The sequence below is a fragment of the Giraffa tippelskirchi genome, chromosome 2 (genome assembly GCF_054371585.1).
Source record: "Giraffa tippelskirchi isolate mGirTip1 chromosome 2, T2T-mGirTip1v1.2.pri, whole genome shotgun sequence".
NCBI classification, from domain to species: domain Eukaryota; kingdom Metazoa; phylum Chordata; class Mammalia; order Artiodactyla; family Giraffidae; genus Giraffa; species Giraffa tippelskirchi.
Window position 1 is genome coordinate 121,747,416 of NC_137276.1, and position 23,949 is coordinate 121,771,364.

Genomic DNA, 23,949 nt, shown 5'->3' on the forward strand with positions numbered 1-23,949 from the left:
TTCTTTATATTTATTACTTTTTTCTTTCTTCATTTTTTAAAGAACAGATTTTTATTCCAATTAGAGACTCTTAACTGTACTCCTTAAGCATCAGGGTACATGACAGTCAGTGAATGACTATGTAAATTAAACTCCTCATTTTTGTCAACTTCCCATCTGATGCCTTTGCTCTCCGCTGAAGAAAAACAGAAAGCATTGATAGAAAGTTCTGTCAGGTGGGGTAGAAAGGCACAACAAAGAATACCACACAAAGTGCTTTCATGTTTGCATCCCCACCACAAGACCAACACTGTCTCATTCCATTCAATCTATGGCCAAGCCTATTTGTTTTGATAGGAGTTTTTGAGAAATTCTGTCTGCAGTGCTGGAATAGAGATGTAGACATAGGGTATGGACATGTGGACATCGTGGGAAAGGGGAGGGTGAGACGAATTGAGAGAGTAGGGTTGATGTATAAAAGTAGATAGCTAGTGGGAAGTTGCTGTATAACACAGGGAGCTCAGCTTCGTACTCTGTAATGACATAGAGTGTTTGGATATGGGGAGGGGAGGAAGACTCAAGAGGGAGGGGATATGTGTGTAAATATATCTGATTTACTTCATCATACAACAGAAACTAAGACAATGTTGTAAAAGCAATTATACTACAATTTTTAGAATGCTGATGATTAAGAAAATGTGAACATGTACCAACAAAGAATAGTGATGGGCCGGGAAACTTATAACACTTTAAACAATAGATCGATCATATAGCAGAGACACAGGGCCTTCCAGTAGAACATTGATAACAGTGTCTGAAGCACATTCCTAATGTACTTTTAAAAAAAGTGTTGATGTATTTATTTGGCTACACCAGTCTTAGTTGGGGGCCATGGGATCTTTCATCTTCCTTGCTGCATGGGGCATCTAGTCCCCTGAGTAGGGTTCAAAGCCAGACTCTATGGATTGGGAAGGCAGAGTCTTCAGCACTGGACCACCAGGGAAGTCCCTCCTAAGTTGTTTTTATAGACACCAGACTCCCACAGATGGAAACTACTAACAACCAGCGCACGGACCTCAAATCAGTTGGGAAAACAAGGTTGATGATGTTGACTCCCAAAATATCACCCTCAGCCAGCAACCAATTTAAAAAGATCCAAAAGATTCTCAGGTACCCTGAAACCACACCACCAGGATTGCCTTTAAAAATCCATCTTCAAAAAAAAATAAAAATAAAAATAAATAAATTAAATTAAAAAAAAAAAAAAAACATTGGGGAGTTCAGATCTTTTGAGTACTAACTGCTCATTCTCCTTGCTTGGCACCCTGCATTAAATGCTGTGTTTTCCTTCACCACAATCCAGTGTTAGTAGTTTGACTTTGTTGTGTTTTGGATGAACAGACCCAAATTCATGGTCACTAACACTAACAGATGATATTTTGAGAATGGCTGATGCTGTCCTTGAATTTTATACAGTTCAGAAAGTTCATGTTTTCAGTGATGCAGGAACATATCCAAAACTACATCCACAAAACGGCTACCTGGCTCCATTTTGGGTGCCTGATCCACAGTTTTATATCCTGTCAGGACAAAGAACAAATATCAAACATGATGGGTACTTTCCTATAAGCTTTCAAAAGAGATGGACTAGAACGTACACAGTGAATTATCATGACGTTGGTATTTGGGAAGTGAACCTCATCAAGGGAGAACTAGCATCAGTGACATAGGAAGTGGAGGCATTTTTCCCTGTCTTCAAAATTGGACCTTCTACACAATCTAGTAATTGCATTTTAAAAAATTTGTTAAATCAAGTGGATGTTTGACAGGCCATAAGACAGACTCTTTTGGGTTGGCGTAAAATTCAAGCCAAATCATGTATAAGCCAAAATGACCTCCCTATACCTCAACATGTGTAAATTTCTTCCATCAAACTCATCAACAAATACATGAAGAATTACTCAATACCACTAATCATCAAGGAAATACAAATCAAAACCACAGTGAGATATCACCTTACACCAGTTAGGATGATGTTTTAAAAACAGACAAGAGGGAGATGCTAGTGACAGTGTGGAGAAAAGAAAACCTTGATCCAGTGCTGGAAAGTGTAAACTGGTACTGCCACTCTGAAAAATGGTATGCAGATTTCTCAAGAACTTTTTTTAAAAGATAACATCTTAAGAGTGAAGTTTAATTTCTACATAACTATTTTAACCTGAGAAAGATTTGCCTTTGGTTAAGAAAATTACTCCCCACAATTTCTATTACTCATATCTATTACCGTGACTTATTACTAATTTTACCTGAATGCTTTTAAAATTAAAGTATACATTTTAAGAAAAGAAATTGTTGAACAAATCAAGATGAGAGAGACAGAGACAGACAGAGAGAGAAAAGTGATAGGTATATCTTTAAACATATCCCCTGAGTCTTAGCCTGTTATTTAATCCTGTCCATTGCCTTCTCCCTACTGTCAAATGATAAAGCAAAGACTATATGAAAAATTTATATGTTTTTGTTTTAATGCTAAGTTAATTGCCAGGCAAAGACTGCATACCAGGCAAGAAATTCACTGAGTCATTTTTGAAAGAGGAAAAGCAGACTTTTTGAGAACTGAAAAGTGAAAGGGCATCTGCCACAATGGTGGTGGTCATTAAGAACTGAAAGGTAGCTGTCCATGTAGTACTGTTGGGTCCATAGGTCTGTATACAAATGCCCTTAATCATTAGTCATGAAAGAATCTCCAGTTAGATTCAGGTCAGGGTTATTGGAAGTTCATGGTTTGTTAAGGAAATGAGTGTCAGAAGGGTTCTAGTGAAATATAGCATTAAGTTTTGATTCTCTCTCTCCTGGGCAAGTAGATCTGTGCTTTAAAATTTTTCCTTTTATACCAACCAACCTCTATGCTAGAATTCCTTTGAAAACATAGAAAAAGTAGTTATCCAAATTCTTTTTCTTGTTCTCTAGAAAGTAAAATCATGACAAAGAAAACACTCATTTTACCTTAAAGTCAGCAGAGTTAGCTTAAGGATCCATGTAAGACATCTTCACTTTCAATATTTTATAGTGGAGTTATTTAACAATCTATGAGTCAAGGTTATATATTAACCAATATAGAATTTGAAATAGCAAGTTATATATTAAACTAAGAAATGAACTTTAAAAATTGGACTTACAAAGTCTATGTCAGTGCTTTTTATTTTACACAGCCCTTTACCTTTCTCCTGTTTATCAAACAGTGGACCTAAGACAGCTTGGGCTTGGGTGCAGCAAAGTTTTCCATCATTCTCTCGAAAACTATTCCAATCACTACATATCTCTTATGATACTCTATTTGCATTATAATTACTTGGCTTTTATTAAAGATATATCAAAACATTTTTATGGAACCCTTCGCTTACTACTCTTTTAAGAAAAGAGTAGTGTTTCTACTCTATTTTGGGGGGAGTGTGCTTCTAATCTATTTTCCAGAAACTTTGAGAAGGAATATTCTTTTTCATTTTGGAGTTCCACAAATATTTTTCTCCTTTGCTAAAGCTGAAAAATTTGACCTGATCTTTATCAGAATGTATTTTTTTATAAACACTATAAACTGCCCTGTGGCAATTTATTGTGCCAGTGAGAAATCTTCTTGACTCAGAAGTTATGTAATAATTTTGGGTGGGGTTTGCCCCAAGACTATTTAGTTTCAGGCATTTAAATGAGATATAATACTGTCTTGCTTAGGAAAGAAACAGTTGCAATATGGGGAAAACATCCTTAGGCTTTCTGATATTGGGAATCTTCCTAGCAGCTTATATTTATAAACCCCTCCCAGATAATGTTGAAGAACCATGGAAAATAATGCTGTTAGATACTTCTTTACGAACATCAAGATATTTGGTAAGTGAAAACATTTGCTAATCAAAAAATGCAAATTTTCTAAGTTTCCCAATGTGTTTGTTTTGTTTCTGTGAGTTCTACATAGCTTTAGCTTCCTATTGTCAAATTCTGCTGATGTTGTGAAATGCTATACCTCTGAACGATCTCAGAGCAGACTGTTAACACTATGACCAGGGAGACATTCAGGTTGTAATTTTAAAGTAATCTATTCTGCTGCTGCTGCTGCTGCTGCTAAGTCGCTTCAGTCGTGTCCGACTCTGTGCGACCCCATAGACGGCAGCCCACCAGGCTCCGCCGTCCCTGGGATTCTCCAGGCAAGAATACTGGAGTGGGTTGCCATTTCCTTCTCCAGTGCATGAAAGGAGCAGTAAGTAAAAATGTGCACATGTGTGTGCATGCATGTGTGTGTTTGTGTGACAATCTTGTTTTACTTTCTCTACTTTTACTTTTTTTTTTTTTTTTATAAATTTATTTATTTTAGTTGGGGGCTAATTACTTTACAATATTGTAATCGTTTTTGCCATACATTGACATGAATCAGCCATGGGTTTACATGTGTTCCCCTTCCTGGACCCCCCACCCACCTCCCTCCCCATCCCATCCCTCTGGGTCATCCCATTGCCCCGGCCCTGAGCCCTTGTCTCATGCATCGAACACGGAATGGTGTTCTGTTTCACATATGATAATATACATGTTTCAATGCTATTGTCCCAGAATGTCCCACCCTCACCTTCTCCCTCAGAGTCCATAAAATTGTTCCATGCATCTGTGTCTCTTATTCTGTCTCGCATATAGGGTTATCGTGGATCTTTTGTTTCTATTATGACTACTTCATTGGGAACCTAATCCAGTTTATTCCTCTAACATTCTCCCTGAAAAATTAGCCTTCTCATTCTGTCCCTCTCTCTTTCTTTCACTATATATAAAAAATAGTAATCAACAAAGATTGTTTGGTGGTAGAGACTGGAGGCTGCTATAGTTCCAACCGCTAGAAATCTCTAAACTCAACATGCATATTTCCAGGAATGAAGAGTTCACTACTGTTTCATGTAGTCCACTCTATTTAAAAAAATAATTTTAAATAAATTTTATTTTTTGAATAGTAATGCATCCATATGGGCATCCCCAGTGATTCAGCAGTAAAGAATCTGCCTGCAATATTGGAGATGCTGGAAATGCAGATTCCTTTCCCAGATTGGGAAGATCCCTGGAGGAGGGCATGGCAACCCATTCCAGTATTCTTGCCTGGAGAATCCCATGGACAGAGAATTCTGGTGAGCTGCAGTCCATAGGGTTGCAAAGAGTCAGACATGACTGAAGTGGCTGAACATGTACACACACATCCATATAATTCAAAAATCAAATCAATATGAAAAAAATAAGCATTGAGAATTCCTGCTCCTATTCCTGTCTTCATTCATTCTATTCTCAGCCCAGGCCTCTGAAGAAAAGCAATTTATTAGCCTCTTGTGATTCATCCTGGGGCTTCTTTATACAAATAATACCTATAATACAGTAATAAAAAGCATATATTCTTATCCTCTTTTCATTCTTACATGAGAAACAACATAGCAAGTATTCTATTGTGTTTTTTACATTTTTCATTTTGTTATATATCCTGTAGATGTTTCCACATCTTCACATATAAAGCCCCCTCATTCACTTGCATACTGCAAAGGATTTAGTGTGAATATAAACCATAGTTCATTTGATTAGGCCTATTGAGGTTCAAGCTTTTTTTCTTTTTGGGATTTTGTTATTATAAATAATAAAATGATAATACATAAAAAACATTCAGAGGCTGAGTCTTGTCTATGATAAATCCATGAAGTGGGATTGTTGAGCATTTTGGAATTTTGCTAATTATTACAAAATTGCCCTGTTATATTTTCCACTCCAACCAACAAGACATGAGAATATCTATGCTCTGTCAGGTTCGCAACAAAGTATATTGTAATTTTTCTCAATTTTGTTTTATCAATATAAATGATAAATTGTATCTTAGTATAATTCTATTTTGTGTTTCTCTTACATTCTGCCTATGAAGCTCAGGAAATAAATTTTCCCACAGTTAGTCCCTTAAGCTGAGTCAGACATGACTGAGTGACTTCACTTTCACTTTTCACTTTCATGCACTGGAGAAGGAAATGGCAGCCCACTCCAGTATTCTTGCCTGGAGAATCCCAGGGACGGGGGAGCCTGGTGGGCTGCCGTCTACGGGGTTGCACAGAGTCGGACACGACTGAAGCAACTTAGCAGCAGCAGCAACAGCAGCAGTCCCTTAAGCTGAGCCATAATGCTGCTATTGTGTGACAAGTCTGGGAGTGCTTGCACCAGGCTAAATAAATATCAAATACCTTCAACTCTGTAACAACCAGCTTTGTTTCAGTTTTAATAGGTGCATTTAGTGTACATGACAGTGGCTGACATAAATACTACATTATGGAAGCAAAATAGTAGTCTAGCCCCTGTCTGTGCATCTATATTCATCCATAATATGCCTATCAATTGTACATCAAGAGGAGCTGGCTACATTATTTGTAGAGCCTGATTCAAAATAAAAAGGCAAGAATCCTTGTCCAAAAGTTAGAGAGAAAAGCACAAAGGCATTAAAACATAAAACTTTTCCTTTAAAAACATTTTATTACTAATAAAATATGGGTGATAGTGAATGCACAAATAACAATATAAAGTTACAAATTGTAAATCTATAGTTTGATATAACTTGTGTGTTATAATGAATAATAATAATTTATTAATGTTATGTTTTTGATTGATCACAAGATTTTTCTAGCTTGCTTTTCTATTAATTTATTCATCAGGTCAACAAAATATGTACTTGGACAACTTCATTTTCAGTTCATATCATTGAAAGTGAAATCAGCTGCTTTTGGCAAATGCAAGGTCATGATTAATTTTTAATAATCTTCGTATATTTTGGATATATCCAAAATATACAATACAAAATATACTATATATATATATCCAATATATGTATATTTTGGAGATATATATGTGTGTATATATATATATATATATATATATATAAAAAACCCCTTATGAGTTATATAATTTTCAAATATCTTCTCCCATTCAGTAGACAGCCTTTTCATTTTGTTGATAGTTTTCCTCACCGTGCAAAAGCTTTTTAATTTGATGTAGTCCTATTTGTTTATTTTTTCTTTTGTCTCCCTTGCCTCAAAGACATATTCAAAAAGAATTACTAATATTGATGTCAAAGAACATATTGCCTAATTTTTAAGAGTTTTATGGTTTCAGATATTACTTTTAAGTCTTTAATATATTTTGAATTTATTTGTATATGTTGTGAGAAAGTAGTCTAGTTTGATTGCTAGCATGTAACTGTCCAGTTTTTCCAATAGCATTTATTGAAGAGGCCGTCTTTTCCCCATTATATATTCTTGCCTCCTTTGTCATAGATTAATTGCCTATATAAGTGTAGGTTTATTTCTGGGCTCTCAATTCTATTCCATTGATGTACGGGTCTGTTTTATTCCCATATCATACTGTTTGATTACTGTAGCTTTGTAGTATAGTTTGAAATCAGAGAGCATGTTACATCCAGCATTGTTCTTTTTGCTCAAGATTGTTTTGGCTTTTGGAGTCTTTTGTGTTTTCATACATATTTTAGAATTCTTTTTTCTAGTCTGTGAAAAATGTCATTGGTATTTTGATAGAGATTGCATTGACTCTATTGCTTTGGGGAGTATGATCATTTTAGCAATATTGATTCTTCTCATTCATAATCATCGTATATCTTTCCATATTTTTGTTTCTTCAATTTCTTTCCTCAATGTCTTATACTTTTCCAAGTACTAGTCCCACTGTGCCTTACACTGCACACTCACTGAGTGGCCAGGCCAGTTGATCTGAGCACACACTGATTGCTGTCTATGAGTCTGAGCATCTAAAATGTTGTCCTTTCACTTATTTCTGATATTGGTAAGCTGCATCTTCTCTTTTGTTTCTGACTAATCTGACCTGAGGCTGATCAATTTTATAGTTTCTTTTCAAGGAATAAATCTTTGGTTTTATTTATCTATTTTGACTTCATTGATTTCTGGGGTTTTGTTTGCCTTACATCTTTCCTCCATACTTTTGTTTTAATTTGATAATCTAACTGTAAATTCTTAGTGGAGGAAGCTTAGCTCACTTCCCTTAGACCTTTCTTCTCTTCTAACATATGCATTTAAAACTATGAATTTTCCTTCAGTCAATGTTTCACCTGCACTCTACAAATTTTGATATGGTATGATTTCATTTTCAGTTGCTTCAGAATGTTTTTTTCAATATGTCTAGAGCTATCTCTTCCTTGACCAATGAATTATTTAGGAGTATGTTGTTTAATTTCCAAGTATGTGGGGATTCCTCATAAATCATTGTTTCATATTTTTATTTTAATTATAAAATAGACAACATACTCTGTATTATTTTAATCCTTTTTAACTTGCTGATTTTTTTCCCCAAATATGTCATATGGTACATCTACTTCTGCTTTTCACCTTTGACTGTGTGTATCACACCAACCGTGGAAAATTCTTAAAGAGATAGGAATACCAGACCACCTTACCTGTCTCATGAGAAACCTGTATGCAGGTCAAGAAACAACAGTTAGAACCTTACGTGGAAAAATTGGTTCAAAATTGGGAAAGGAGTACAACAAGGCTGTATATTGTCACCATGCTTACATAAAGTATATGCAGAGCATATCATGCAAAATGCTGGGCTGGATGTATCAGAAGCTGGACTCAAGATTTCCAGGATAAATACTGCCAATCTCAGAAGTGCAGATGATACTACTCTAATGGCAGAAAGTGAAGAGGAACTAAAGAGCCTCTTGATGAAGGTGGAAGCAGAGAGTGAAAAAGCTAGATTAAAACTCAACATTCAAAAAACTAAGATCATGGCAATCTGGACCCATCACTTCTTGGCAAATAGATGGGGATAAAGTAGAAGCAGTGACATATTTTATCTTCTTAGGCTCCAAAATCACTGCGGATGGTGACTACAGCCATGAAATTAGAAGACACTTGCTTCTTGGAGGGAAATCTATGACAAACCAAAACAGAGTATTAAAAAGCAAAGACATCACTTTGCCAACAAAGGTCCATATAGTCAAAGCTATGGTTTTTCCAGTAGTCATGTACAGTTGTAAGAGTTGTACCATAAAGAAGTCTGGGCACCAAAGAATTCATGCTTTTGAACTGTGGTGCTGGAGAAGACTCTTGAGACTGCCAGGAGATCAAATCAGTCAATCCTAAAGGAAATCAGTCCTGAATACTCATTGGAAGGACTGATGCTGAAGTTGAAGCTCCCACATTTTGGCCACCTGATGTGAAGAGCTGAATCATTGGAGAAGACTCTGCTGCTGGGAAAGATTGAAGGCAAAAGGAGAGGAGGGTGGCAGAGGATGAGACGATTGGATAGCATCACTAACTCAAAGGAAATGAACTTGGGTAAACTTTTGGAGATAGTGGACAGGGAAGCCTGGTGTATTGCATTCCATGGGACACAAAGACACGACTTGATAACTGAACAACAACAACATCTTTGTGAAAGTTCTGCATGCAATTGGAAAGAATGTGTATTCTGTTGTCACTGGGTGGAGTATCTTCAATATGTCAATTAGTTCTGTTGGGTTCACAGTGTTTTTCAAATTTTCTATATACTGACTATTTTCTTGTTTACTTGCTCTATCAATTAATGAGATAGGAGTGTCAATTGCCAACTAGTAATTTCAGATATTTCTGTTTTTCCTTTCAGTTTTTTTCAGTTCTTGCTTCCTATATTATGAAGCTTTATTACTGAATGCAGACACATTTTAGAATTGCTGTGTCTTCCTTTTGTTATTCTCATTCTTGATAATATGCCTTTTAAAGAGGTATAGATGATAATACAGTTGTCCCTCATTATCAGAGCTGGCAAGAAATTGGCTCTCAGATAACAAATCTGTGGATTTTCAGGCCCCTTATATAAAATAGCACAGAACAATGAACACAGTTAATTGTCCTATCAGTGAATTTTGAATCCATGGATTCAACCCACCACAGATCAAATACCTAAAATATGGAGAGCCAATTGTATTTTGCTTCCTTAGCATAATTGTATTAATATTAAGATGTGTTTTTTACCATCATTTTTATAAAATTAGGAGAAATGAAGGAAGATTAAAACAATGCTTATTACACCATTGTTTTGTGTCTGCTATTTCTTTGAAATTATATATTTGAAAATGAATATTTTTGTTCCTTAGAACCCCAATCATTCTATAACTTTGATGAAACAGGTACTGAAGTCTTTTGTGTATTGAAGTATTGGTCTATTTCTTATTTTTATGAGTTTGTTATATATCTCCAGTCAAGAATACTGGAGTGGGTAGTCATTCCCTTCTCCAGGGGATCTTACTGACCCTGGGGTTTAAGTCAGATTTCCCACATTACAGGTAGATTTTGTACCATCTGAGACACCAGGGAAGCCCATTCTAAAGAATAGTATTTTCATAATTAAAATAATGCAAATATCATTATTCACATTGTGGTTGTATTTTCAAATGCTTTATAACATTTTTTTAATAAATTCTTAATCTCAACCAAACTGAATTTTAATATATGTATCATAGATTCTAGGCTTTTGTTTTGTTTTGCTTTTAATAAGTGTGTATATATTTTATACAATACTTCTTAAGAATTCTTTCTTCTTACTTAACCTCATGAAGTCTGGAAGTATAGGAATAGCAAATGACCTGTATTTCTCTAACACCACAATTCTGTTTTTCTCTAGGTTAGGCTAATTTTATCTGACTGAAAGGCCTTTTGCCCAGTTGATCATCCAAACTCCACTTTCCCATTAAAGTTTCTGTTCAAGTATAAGTCAAAAACCTTTTTCTTCCCCAGCATTTTCACAACTATTTCAAAGAATTATAACCATATTTTATGTTAGGATGTCCTTTTATAATAAGTTTTCCATTTGACTCTGATTTTTCTTTTCTTTTTTTTCTTTTTTTTGGGGGGGGGAATGAAGAGTTTGCCTGGGTCTGCAGGATATTGATAGTATTTAACACAGAATTATATATTTCATATTAATATTACTATTGAGTAAATGTATAAGAAGGATTGGTGTCACTCATGCTAATTCATCATATAGTAATAAAGCATCTGGGTTCATATATCTTCTGGTGGTATCATGGCTGATTTTCTGAGACTGCATAACTAACACTTATGATCATGTTGAAGATTAATGTGCAATTCTTGGCTCAAAAGCTTTCTTTACATTTAGAATATACATGTAAGTGAATGTATTTCATTTTAGGCCTGGTTTGCTGAAACACTGGGACTAAGCCACTTCATGGAAGCCATCCTATTCTTTTCAAGCTTTCAAAGTGTTTCAGCAACATCAGATAAAAATATAACTGTGAGAGATACAACATTTAACAACATTCCTGTCCGTATATATGTGCCCCAACGAAAGACAAAATCATTAAGAAGAAGCTTGTTTTATGTCCATGGTGGTGGCTGGTGTTTGGGTAGTAATGGTAAGTGTGATATGTTGAAAGATTCACTTCACATAATGTATATGATTACTATCATATTATGATCTAAAAATTAAATATCATGTTCCTGTTTGTGAAATTCATTTCATTCAAGCAATGTGAATTAATGGAGTTTTTGAAATCTCAGTCAGAATAAAAGTTTATTAACATTTGGAATTTAAAACACTTTTGTTACAAAAATTATGAGAGCTTCTGATCCTATCACTCACTGACAGAACTTACAAGTTTTACAGAATGGAGATTAAACTCCTTAGGAAATAAAATCTTTAATCCAATTTTCTTTTGATGGGTGGGGCTGTGTTCCCTCCCTGTTGTTTGACCTGAGGCCAAACTATCATGGAGGTGATGAAAATAATGGCCACCTCCTTCAAAAGGTCCTGTGCACATACTGCACACTCAGTGCCCACAACCCTGCAGCAGGCCACCACCAACCCACGCCCCTGCCAGAGACTCCTGGACACTCATGGGCAAGTCTGGGTCAGTCTCTTATGGGGTCACTGCTCCTTTCTCCTGGGTCCTGTTGCACACAAGGTTTTGTTTGTGCCCTCCCAGAGTCTGTTTCCCCAGTCCTGTGTAAGATCTGGAGGTTCTGTGGTGGGGTTAGTAGTGACCTTCTCCAAGAGGGCTTATGCCATATCCAGGTCTGCTGCACCCAGAGCCCCTGCCCTATGGCAGGCCACGGCTGACCCAAACCTCCACAGGAGACACTCAAACACTCAAAGGCAGGTCTGACTCAGTCTCTATGGGTTCTCCTGATGTGCACAAGGTTTTATTTGAGCCCTCTGAGCATCTCTGGGGGGTATGGGGTTTGATTCTAAATCCAATTTCACTTCTCCTACTGTCTTGTTGCGGAGAAGGCAATGGCACCCCACTCCAGTACTCTTGCCTGGAAAATCCCATGGATGGAGGAGCCTGGTAGGCTGCAGTCCATGGGGTCGTGAAGAGTCGGACACGACTGAACGACTTCACTTTCATTTTTCACTTTCATGCATTGGAGAAGGCAATGGCAACCCACTCCAGTACTCTTGCCTGGAGAATCCCAGGGACGGGGGAGCCTGGTGGGCTGCCGTCTATGGGGTCGCACTGAGTTGGACACGACTGAAGCAACTTAGCAGCAGCAGCAGCAACTGTCTTGTTGGGGCTTCTCCTTTGCCCTTGGACATGGGATATCTATTTTTGGTGGGATCCAACGTTCTCCTGTCGACAACTGTTCAGCAGCAAGTTGTAATTTTGGAGTTCTCACAGGAGAAGTTGAGCACTCGTACTTCTATTTCTCCATCTTGGATATATATAATTCAACATTCAGAAAACTAAGATCATGGTATCCAGTCCCATCACTTCATGGCAAATAGGTGGGGAAACAATGGAAACAGTGACAGACTTTATTTTTGGGGGGTTCCAAAATCACTGCAGATGGTGACTGCAGCCATGAAATTAAAAGACCCTTGCTCCTAGGAAGAAAAGTTATGATCAACCTAGACAGCATATTAAAAAGCAAAGACATTACTTTGCCAACAAAGGCCCATCTAGTCAAAGCTATGGTTTTTCCAGTAGTCGTGTATGGATATGAGGGTTGGACTATAAAGAAAGCTGAGTGCTCAAGAATTGATGCTTTTGAACTGTGGTGTTTGAGAGAACACTTTGAAAGTCCCTTGGACTGCAAGGAGATCAAACCAGCCAATCCTAAAGGAAACCAATTCTGAATATTCATTGGAAGGATTGATGCTGAAGCTGAAACTCCAATTCTTTGGCCACCTGATGCAAAGAACTGACTCATTTGAAAAGACCCTGATGCTGGGAAAGATTGAAGGCAGGAGGAGAAGCGGACGACAGAGGGTGAGATGGTTGGATGGCATCACCAACTCGATGGACATAAGTTTGAGTAAGCTCCAGGAGTTGGTGATGGACAGGAAAGACTGGCGTGCTACAGTCCATGGAATCGCAAAGAGTCAGACACGACTGAGCGACTGAACTGAACCGAGCAAATAAAAAAGCCTTTTTGTCTTTTGAACTCATTAACATACTGCTGGAAACTTCTGATTTATTCTTCAAGACTGAAATGATTATTTTCCAAGTATCCAAAGGGATTCATATAGAGGTAGAAAAAATTCCCAGTTATTTAAATTAAATGTTAAGATATAGTCTACTTTCTTGAAATCATCTACTGCTTAAGAGCATAGGACTAAGTAATAGGTTGTGTTTTCTTTTTTTCCAAAAGAATTTCTACCCCTTCCACATATCAAGATGTACTCCAGAAAAACAGATTAGTGTTTATGTTGAAAGTAGACCTTTAGTACCATTTTTCATGTAGGATACCACCATAGATAGGATTGTAGTTTAAAAGTAGAAAGACTCTGTTCAAGACCCAAAGTCCAGGATATGAGAGTACAGTTTGTAAGGGTAAGACATGCCACTTTTCTCTGTTGGGTCTGTACCCTATAGTGTAGCAGGCAACCAGAAAAATCCCAAATCCTGTATTTCTTCAAAATGCAGGGCCCAGAGCAGGGCCTCAGCTCCCTAGGTCAGAAATGGATTCTGAATGCCAGTGTTCTAGGTTGTGTGAGTGTTGGCATGAAACTATTTTTCAACGGTGAAGAAAAAGATGACAGTCATTCCATTGGACAAAGAGTGGTCAGAGATATAAAAGAAAAGTAGAGAGAAGAAAACATCAGGAAAGAGGGTGGAGTTAGTACCAAATGGTGAAAGAATCTTGAAATGTTAAAAGAAAGCCTCATGGACAATCTCATGGATTTTATGAAGTCAGAAACGGTAGAATGGTAAGATGTTAACTCAGTCATGATGGGTGAAGACTGAAAAAGATACAAGGGCAAAGTTTTGCCAGCAAACAGAAGAGGGGTCAAGTCTCGCTATGAGAGGGAAGAAAAAGAGGACTTCAGTGGAGAGGTTGCATGTTGGCAGAGGGAGCATAAGAAGTAATTGAGAGAGTGCTAATTAATGATTACCATGAACAGGTGATATTATTAATCGCTATTGATAAAGTTGTGTTTCTAAACAAAATTTTTTTACTATGGTGGGTTTGTCTTTCAAATGGCCTCAAAGCTTTGGTCTTTAAACTATTTTGCTAAATTTGTACCTGCATGAGTGCCAATTCCCAAAACACACACACTCAAACTCACACACCTATACGTACAGACTCCTCATAGAAAACATTTATACAAACTTGCAATCTCTAGTCTACTCAAATCCTTTCTAAATTCTACTCAGAACCAGTGGAAAGATTAATGAGAGACTTCTCCCCTATATCTTAGCACTACTTTCTACCCACCTCAATTAAAGCAGCTATCTTCTTGCTTGTTTTCGTTGTTGCCCCTATACGCCATAGATTTGAGTTCCTTAATGTTAGAAAACATATGTCTTCAAATTTTCGTTCCCAGCCTGTAATCACATAGAGGCAAAAATCACATAATAGGCAGCTACACAAAGCTAATTTGACTAGCCCATTGAAAACTTTGGCAAATGGACAGGAAAGCTGACCAGGGGCAAGTGAAAGGCTCACTGAAGGAAATGATTCACATTCTATTGAGATGAATATGTGTATTGATCAACACTATCCTAGAGTTAGATTCTTTAGGTAGTATTTCAAGAAGTAATCATAAAGCCGCAATAGTAAACATTATTCTTAACAGTATCATTTTTCAATTCTTATTAGTGGTTCAATATTTTTTCTTTTATTCAGATTATTATACCTATGACCTTCTATCAAGATGGACAGCAGACAAACTTGATGCAGTTGTCATATCAACCAAGTAAGAGCTGTGTTCATTTGATTTGAGGTCATATGCCTTACATATTAATATACACTCAACTATAGAGTGTCTAATTATGGCCAAAATTAATCCATGCCTCTGATGACATTAACTATGGACAGAGAAACCTAATGTCAGAGGCTGCCCAGTCCAACATCAGAGAGAAAACACACTTACACGTATTTCAAGAGGGGACAAAAACTAGAGAGTCAAGAAATAGTTCAAGTGAAATTAACCAACAGTATGACATGGACCTGGGCTTCCCAGATGTCATTAGTGGTAAAGAGTCTGCCTGTCAAGGCAGGAGATATGAGACCAGAGTTCACTCCCTGGAGGAGAGCATGGCAAACCACTCCAGTATTCTTGCCCGGAGAATCCCATGGTCAGAGGAGCCTAATGGGCTATAGTCCGTGGTATTGTAAAGAGTCAGATACAACTGAAGGGACAGCATGCATGTGCATGCACAGACACACGCGCATACACATCACATGGACCTAACCACCACCTCTGGATTTTTTCCCTATAATTAGCAGAGTATTAAGGATAAGGACTTTGAAGCCAGAGGACTGGGATTGAATGTAGGCTCTGCAAATTGGTAACTGTGTGATATTTTAAAGAATGTTTAACTCTAATTGATAATTTGCATATCTCAGTAGTGATGTGGGGCTTAATTGTTATACTATATGTAACAGTGCTTGGAATGGTGCCTGGAAGTTGTATTCCATTGATAAAAGCAGCTATTATTCATGTTAAACATGAAAGGTAAGAGAGAACCTATCTCAAAGTCCATTCTAACTCACACTTTAGAAAGAGTAGGAAAAGCATTTAAATTTTCTATAGAACACATTCCATGTGAGAATCTACTTAAAGTTAAACCTTAGATAATTCAGAATTAATAAACTAATGTAATAATGTCATGTCAAATTGAAACGTTTTGAAAAGTTTGAAAAGTAATTCTGGAGAAACAAGTAATAATAATGACTGATTTTTTAAAAAACAAGATGTCAGTTATCAAAAATAATCATTCTGTACACATTTTTAGCTAAGAAAAGATAACAGCTAAAAAGGTTTTCCCCTAAGATCGAACCAAATTTAACATTTGAACTTTAAATTTTAATTTTATAGATGTGATATTTAGAGATTGTGAAATCTTATGATTAAGAAAAACATGCTTCCCAACAAATATTATGTTGGTGAAAAATAAATTTTTGCTTTTGATTTTGAATCAAGAGTCCAGACCTAGTTTTAGTACATGACTTGATGATAGCACAGGGAACTCTACTCAATATTCTTTTATAACACATATGTGGAAAGAATCTGAATAACAATGGAGATGTACATTTGTATAACTGAGCTACTTTGCTGTACACTTGAAACTAACACAACATTGTAAATCAACTATATCTCACAATAGAATAAAATTGAATTAAAAATAAAATAAAAATTTAAATGACCAAAATATCACTGATGGAAGAAATATTGTTTTTCTACTTACAGCTACAGACTAGCCCCAAAGTATCATTTTCCAGTTCAATTTGAAGATGTGTACATTGCATTAAAATGGTTTTTAGACCTCCAAATTCTCAAAAGCTATGGTGTAGATCCTGAAAGAATTGGTATCTCTGGAGACAGTGCTGGAGGGAATTTAGCTGCAGCAGTGACACAGCGGGTAAGATGCTCAGCATTTTCACTTACTATGTGTTCTTTGAAAAGTGAAAAGTGTTAGTCACTCAGTTGTGTCTGTTTGTCATCCCATGGACTGTAGCCAGTCTTCTCTGTCCATGGAATTCTCCAGGCAAGAATACTGGAGTGGGTTGCCTTCTCCAGGGGATCTTCCCAACACAGAGTTGGAACCCAGGTCTCCTGCATTGCAGGCAGATTCTTTACCACCTGAGCCACTATGTTTTATTTATCTTTCATTTAATAATTTTTGATTTGTACATCTAAATTTTAAATATAATATGTCATTATTTTTCATCTTACTTATTTAGGGAAGATTACAAAGAACAATTTCATATTTTAATACTTCTTTTTATGTAAAATGCTGATAACAATTTCCTATATAGTTTACAGGTATTTTTAGTGAGAGGAAATCAATAAATGATAGCAATAAACATAATTAGGAAATCAGAATAAAGTATGTTATCTGAGTATATTCATAATATGTATTCATAATATTGTATATTATGGTATAATATAATATGTGTATGTAGGCTTACCAGAAACAGGTCATCACTTCAAGAAGGCATGTCGTCTTAGGTTTCAATTTATACCTAAAACTAACTCTTTTTTCATTCTTAACTCTAAAACTAATTTTTTACTTTAACTATCAATAAAAATCTGAAGGTATGCAGGTACACAGATAAAGAGGAAAATAAGAACTACTTAATAGGAAAATAATCACCCAGATATAGATACTGTTATCTTAGAAAAAATGTTTTAGTAGAATCTGTTTAATTTAAATAAAAATATATTTTAAAACTTGGAAATATGTTCATGGAAGAAGCTATAAAGTAATAGGACTTATTTGAAAAATAAACAAGAACTTCAATAAGTAAAAATATTAGCTATCAAAATTAAGCATTCAATGTAGGGTTTTTTTAAGATTTTGTACTTTTAGAGCAGTTTTAGATCCATAGAAAAATTGAGAAGATATGAAATTTCCAGGGCTTCCTTGGTGGCTCAATGATGATGAATCCACTGACTAATTCGGGAGACATGGGCTTCATCCCTTCTCTGGGAAGATCCCAATGCCAGAGCAACTAAACCCATGCACCACAACGATTGATCTTGTGCTGTAGAGCCTGGGAACCATAACTACTGAGCCCATGTGCCCTAGAGCCCATGCTCCACAACAAGAGAAGTCACCACAATGAGAAGTCCACACACCACAACTAGAGAGAGTAGCCTCTGCTCCCCGCACTACAGAAGTCTTCATAGCAGTGAAGACACAGCATAGCCTAAACAAATATATATTTTTTAAATTTCCAATACACCCTCTGCCATGCATAACATAACCTCTTCATTTTCAACATTCCCACTCGGAGTAATACATTTGTTACAGTTAATGAATTTGTATTTACACCTCATAATCATCTAAAGTCCATAGTTTATGTTGGAGTTCACTCTTGGTTTTACAATGTAGAAGTTGGTCAATATATTGACTGCAATACAGTATAGAATATTGGGAGAGGTCAGACAAATTGTGTTTTGAACAGACAATAATGAGAACAGACATTAAGCATATGGTGAAAGGGCTTCCCATGTAGTGCTAGTGGTAAAGAAACTGCCTGCCAATGCAGGATCCAGAGGTTCAATCCCTGCATCGGGAAGATGCCCTAGAGGACGGCATGGCAACCCACTCCAGTTTTTTGCCTGGAAAATCCCATGGACAAAGGAGCCTGGCAAGCTACAGTCCATAGAGTCACAACTAAAGCAACTTAGCACAGAAAAAGCACTAGAAAATGCCTAATATGAATATATTTTAGTCTGAGGACCAAATGAGCACTTTTCTTACAAATAAAACTCAAGAGAGTTCACAACCCAACATAATATCCTTTAGATTTTAAAGAGGATTATTTAAGGCAGAAGAAAAGTAACCCCAGATGGAGGGTCAAAAAGGCAGGAAAAAATAAAGAACAGGAAAAAAATGGCAAACATATTGACAAACCAGAAATGAACATGAACATTGACTGTATAAAGCATTAATAACTGTGTCTTGTGATTTTAAAAATAGAAAGAAATTAATATTAAAAACTGACAATAACACATACATGAAGGGACTAATTATAATTGTAGTATTCTAATAACTTTCTATTGTATAAGAAGATAATAAAGATACAATTCATATTAGACATTGATAAATTAATGAATTCTATTTTAATTCCTAGTATAACCTATAAAAAATTTCTTTTAAAAAAGTACAAATAAAAGGATATCACAAGAAAATAGAATGATGAGACAATATATCAAAAAATGCAAAAGACAGAAAAAAGAATAGGTGAGATAAACAGAATGTACAATAATAGATAAATTTTATAAGTTTAAACCAAATATATTAATAAAGGTTTTAGTGTAGAAGTACTAAAACTTCTGGTAGAATACAAAATAAGGAAATAATAAAATTTTAAAATAACCGTAAGTTGTGCGAAAGATGCAGTAAGATATAGGCAAATAGATAGATGGAAATTAAAAAGTTAGTAGAAGATATGCAAATGCTAATTAGTATGATCACTAATACTTTATAATCAGATTAATTAGTCTTAGAAGAAAAAACTATTTCTAGAGTTAGCATGTAACATTCCTAATTTTAATTCCATTCCACTGGAAGATGAAAAAAATCCTATCAATTTAAATGCAATTAATAACATAGTCTCCAAATACACAGAGCAAAACTGATAGAAATAAAGGAAAAATTGACAAATTAATAGCAAAAGTGGAAGAATTTTACTAACCTCTTTCAGTACTAGAACAGCTTGGCTAATAAATTTAAGAGTGAGCATAAAATAATAATCATCAGAAAGTACATTCTTTTCAAGCACAAAAAAAATATTTTTTCTAATCAAGCATATGCAGGGTTATAACCAAGTCTCAATCAATTCAAAGAACAGAAACCAAATAGATCCCTGCTATTCATAGCATAGTCTGTGGACTAGCAGTATCAGCAGCATCTGGGCACTTATTAGACATGGAGAATCATTGCTCTTACCACAGAGTTCCTGAATAACAATATGCATATTAACAAGCGTTCCAAGTGATTTGTATGCACAATAAAATTTGAGAAATCAAGTTATTTTGATTATATCTCTATCCACAGTTAGCACAATACTTTGGATTACCAATAAAATGTCAAGAGAAAAGTCTATGTTTTGATAATAAAATGCTCATTCCTGATTAATCCAAGTGTGAAAGAAGAAATAACAATGAAAATGTGAAAATATTTAAACTGCCACCCAGTCTATTATTCTTGGGCTTCCCTTGTGGCTCAGCTGGTAAAGAATCTGTCTGCAATGAGGGAGGCCTGGGTTCAATCTCTGGGTTGGGAAGATCGCCTGGAGAAGGGAAAGGCTACCCACTCCAAAATTCTGGCCTGGAGAATTCCATGGACTGCATAGTCCATGGGGTCGCAAAGAGTTGGAGACAACTCTAAGCAACTTTCACAATACAATGAAAATATTATTATTATGCTGTAAGAAATACATCTATATCAATATACAGGGGAAAACATACAGCCTTAACTAAATTTATAAAAATTATTTAATTGAACCAGCCAGCAACTATTTCATGAAATTAAAAAAAGAAAAGAGTGCCTAAAAATTAGAAGGAAAGATAAAATAACAGAAGTAAGTATATGAGAGATAGAAAAACATAAAAATGAAGTTGAAAACAAACACAATAGAATCAGCAAAGTCAGTAAATGTACTTCCACTGATTAATCTCTGGTGGTGATGGTTAGTCACTTAAGTTGTGTCCGACTCTTTTGCGACCTCATGAACTTGAATTGCCAGGCTCCTCTGTCCTTGGGATTTCCCAAAAAAGAATACTGGTGTGGGTTGCCATTTCCTTCTCCAGGAGAATCTTCCCTCCTGCATTGCAGGTGAATAATTTACTACTGAGCCATCAAGGAAGCCCTAATCTCTGGTGAGATAGACCAAAAAAAAAAAAAAAAAAGGAGGAGAATCTTAATAAACCAATATAAAGAATGAAGAGGGGACTATAATTACATATCTCACAGATATTAAAAGGACAATAGTATACTTTGAACACTTTTACTGCTATGCTGCTAAATTTGATGAAATGGAAAGATTCACCAAAGGAAAAACTGACTGTAGGAGAAATATAAAACAAGAATTATCCTACTATCATGAAATAAACTGAATAGTCATTTTAATATTTTTACACAGAGACACACAGTTAGTGAAGGGTCAAATAGATTTAAACACAAACTCTAACATGTATTTTTAAAACAAATATCTCTACTTCTAAAAAAGAATTCAGAAAGTTAACAAAAGTTGCATTTTGAGAAGTTGATATGTCATGATTCTTAACCTGACAAGGTCAGTGTAAGAAGGAAAAATTACAGGCATTCACATTTATGAACATAGATACAAAATCATGAAATGAAATACTAGCCAAAAAATTAAGCAATACATCAAAAAGGTAGTATAGCATGATTATCTTGCATTTATTCCAATAGAATGTGATAGGTTTAACATTAAAATAGCTATTAATACAATTATCCAAATTAACAATTAAAAGAAAAAATCTTACGATAATCTCAAATTAAACTGTTTAGAGATAATATTTAACATCTTTAAAGATGAAGCAAAATAGTAAACTATTAGTTAATTTATTAATGTATTAATAGTAAACTCTTAATAATAAAAAGAGAGTTTTCTAACTTTGAATGTATGTAAGCAAAAACTCTTAGAAGAAACATCATACTTAAAGGTTAGTTATTAAAAATATTCTCTTGGAATTGGATACACACTACCACTACCAAATTGTACCTGAAGTCCTGACCAGTGCTCTGAATGATGTGTAAACAATACTGTTTTTCAGTGTGCTAATCAGTCTGACTTCTCTTGAGTAGACCAGTGCTCCAGGCATATATTAATAGAAGATAAAGTTGGTAGTGTTTGGAAAAACAACCTTTGGAAAGTCTGAAAATTTTAATTTGCCCAAATATTATTGTACAAAAAAGAAAACACATGGGTTACTAGATACATATTTTATGACAGATACAATAATCTCTTTGTTTCAGTAGCAGAAGTATATTGCAGAAAACTTAGCTTAGAAGAAAACTATAAAATTCTACTGTTCCTGGAAAGATGGGGACTAGCCCTAGAAAAGACAGAGCAATGCTCAAAGAAATGAAAAAATAATTCCACATTGTGGAGATTTATGCAAGATTAAACATCTTTTCAGTATTAAGCTATCTCCTTCCCATCTCAATGATTGTTGACATACTTAGATATGTAAAATATTTTTAATAATGGAAAAGAGAGGATTAAATATATGCAGTGCTTCAAATTACAAATCCAGTTTACCTATGTATGAAATTCACATCAAAACAAAAGATTTTACACAGTCTATCTTACACAATCAAGACTGATTATTTTTGCCTTGGAAATTAAAAGTTTCATATACTTTATCAATATCTAGTACTAAAATTTGGTTGATATTGACATGTTTATTTTTTATCAAAATGTTGTATGTTGTATTTTTCAGGATTTTAAATTTAAGGATACATTTTTTGCATTGTAATTATTTCTTTTTTTCATTTAAGAGATTTATTTAAACAACATTCTAATTTTTTTTCAGCTCTTAGAAGATCCAGATGTCAAGATCAAACTCAAGGTCCAATCTTTAATATATCCTGCCCTTCAGAATTTTGATTTCGATTTGCCATCATATAGAGAAAATGCACATTATCCAGTTCTGCCCAAGTTACTCACAGTCAGATTCTGGAGTGAATATTTTACTACAGATAGATCACTTAGGAAAGCAATGCTTTCCAACCAACACATTCCTCTGGAATCAAGCCATCTGTTCAAATTTGTTAACTGGAGTTCTTTGCTCCCTGAGAAGTTTAAGAAAGGCCACATTTATAAGACTCCAACTCATGGTAGTTCAGAGCTGGCTAAAAGATATCCAGGGATTCTAGATGTGAAAGCTTCACCATTGCTAGCTGATGACAGCAAGTTGCGTGGTTTACCCCTGACCTATGTCGTCACTTGTCAATATGATGTCTTAAGAGATGATGGACTCATGTATGTTACTCGACTTCAGAATTCTGGAGTTCGAGTGGTCCATAACCACATAGAGGGTGCATTCCATGGAACACTTTCTTTTCTTTTTACTAAAGTTGGTTCTAGAGCAGCCAATCAGTATATTAGTTGGCTACATGAAAACCTGTAGTAAAAATCTGATCAATATAGAAAAAGATAAGCCCCAGAATTTCAGGAAAAAAGGACAAACACTGAGAGTATTCACATTAGGAATATGTGTTTTATAGACTACAGTCTTTCTAAATCTGCATGTAGGTAATTGTTGTTATTGTCAATGAATGATTTTTATACATTAGTTTTAGAGTAATTCATTCACTTTTGTTCCTCAGAATAGATAGATATTATTTATCGCTAGCATGAATTAAGTTGTTTCTCTAAATTTTTTTTTGTCCCAATTCAATATCAACTGTTTGCCATTGCAGAATACATTTCTTAGTGCACAACTCAACTCCTTAGTCCAGGAAAATGAAATATAAGTCATTATACATTAAAGATATCTGGATCTCTTGAGTTTTGATGAGAGGGTAGGGAGAACTTACTTTAACCAGACAAAAGCAACATATACATTTGGTTAACCTGGGTCTTTGAGATTGGCAAGGAGTCAGTATAGGAAAATAATTACAAATATGTGTGGCTGGTCAGTAATAGGAGAAACATAAGTCAGCAAAAAATATATATATATTTGTATACATGTACATACATATGTATATATATACAGGTGTGTGACATATGCTTGTATATGTATATATGTATATGTGTATATATATGTGTGAACACACACACCATACATATATCCATATCCACATGCTGCTGCTGCTGCTGCTAAATCGCTTCAGTCGTGGCCGACTGTATGCGATCCCATAGAGGGCAGCCCACCAGGCTCTCCTGTCCCTGGGATTCTCCAGGCAAGAACACTAGAGTGGGTTGCCATTTCCTTCTCCAATGCATGAAAGTGAAA

At 35.4% G+C, this 23,949-nt stretch overlaps 1 protein-coding gene and 2 long non-coding RNA genes across 3 annotated transcripts in view; 1 reads left to right on the forward strand and 2 right to left on the reverse strand.

Moving 5' to 3' along the window:
* LOC145538467 (uncharacterized) overlaps positions 1-23,949 on the reverse strand; it is a 153,496-nt gene that overhangs the window by 72,645 nt on the left and 56,902 nt on the right. The window lies entirely within an intron of this gene.
* Positions 3,727-23,121, forward strand: LOC145538462 (arylacetamide deacetylase-like). Its single transcript, XM_081570519.1, has 5 exons — positions 3,727-3,864; positions 11,194-11,416; positions 15,132-15,201; positions 16,699-16,870; positions 22,525-23,121. The coding sequence occupies exons 1-5, from the start codon at positions 3,727-3,729 to the stop codon at positions 23,119-23,121; spliced, it is 1,200 nt and encodes a 399-aa protein (XP_081426645.1).
* On the reverse strand, positions 11,564-22,999 carry LOC145538466 (uncharacterized). Its single transcript, XR_014076872.1, has 2 exons — positions 22,659-22,999; positions 11,564-14,830 (listed from the first exon to the last, which is right to left on the reverse strand). It is a non-coding gene; the product is annotated as an uncharacterized LOC145538466 (long non-coding RNA).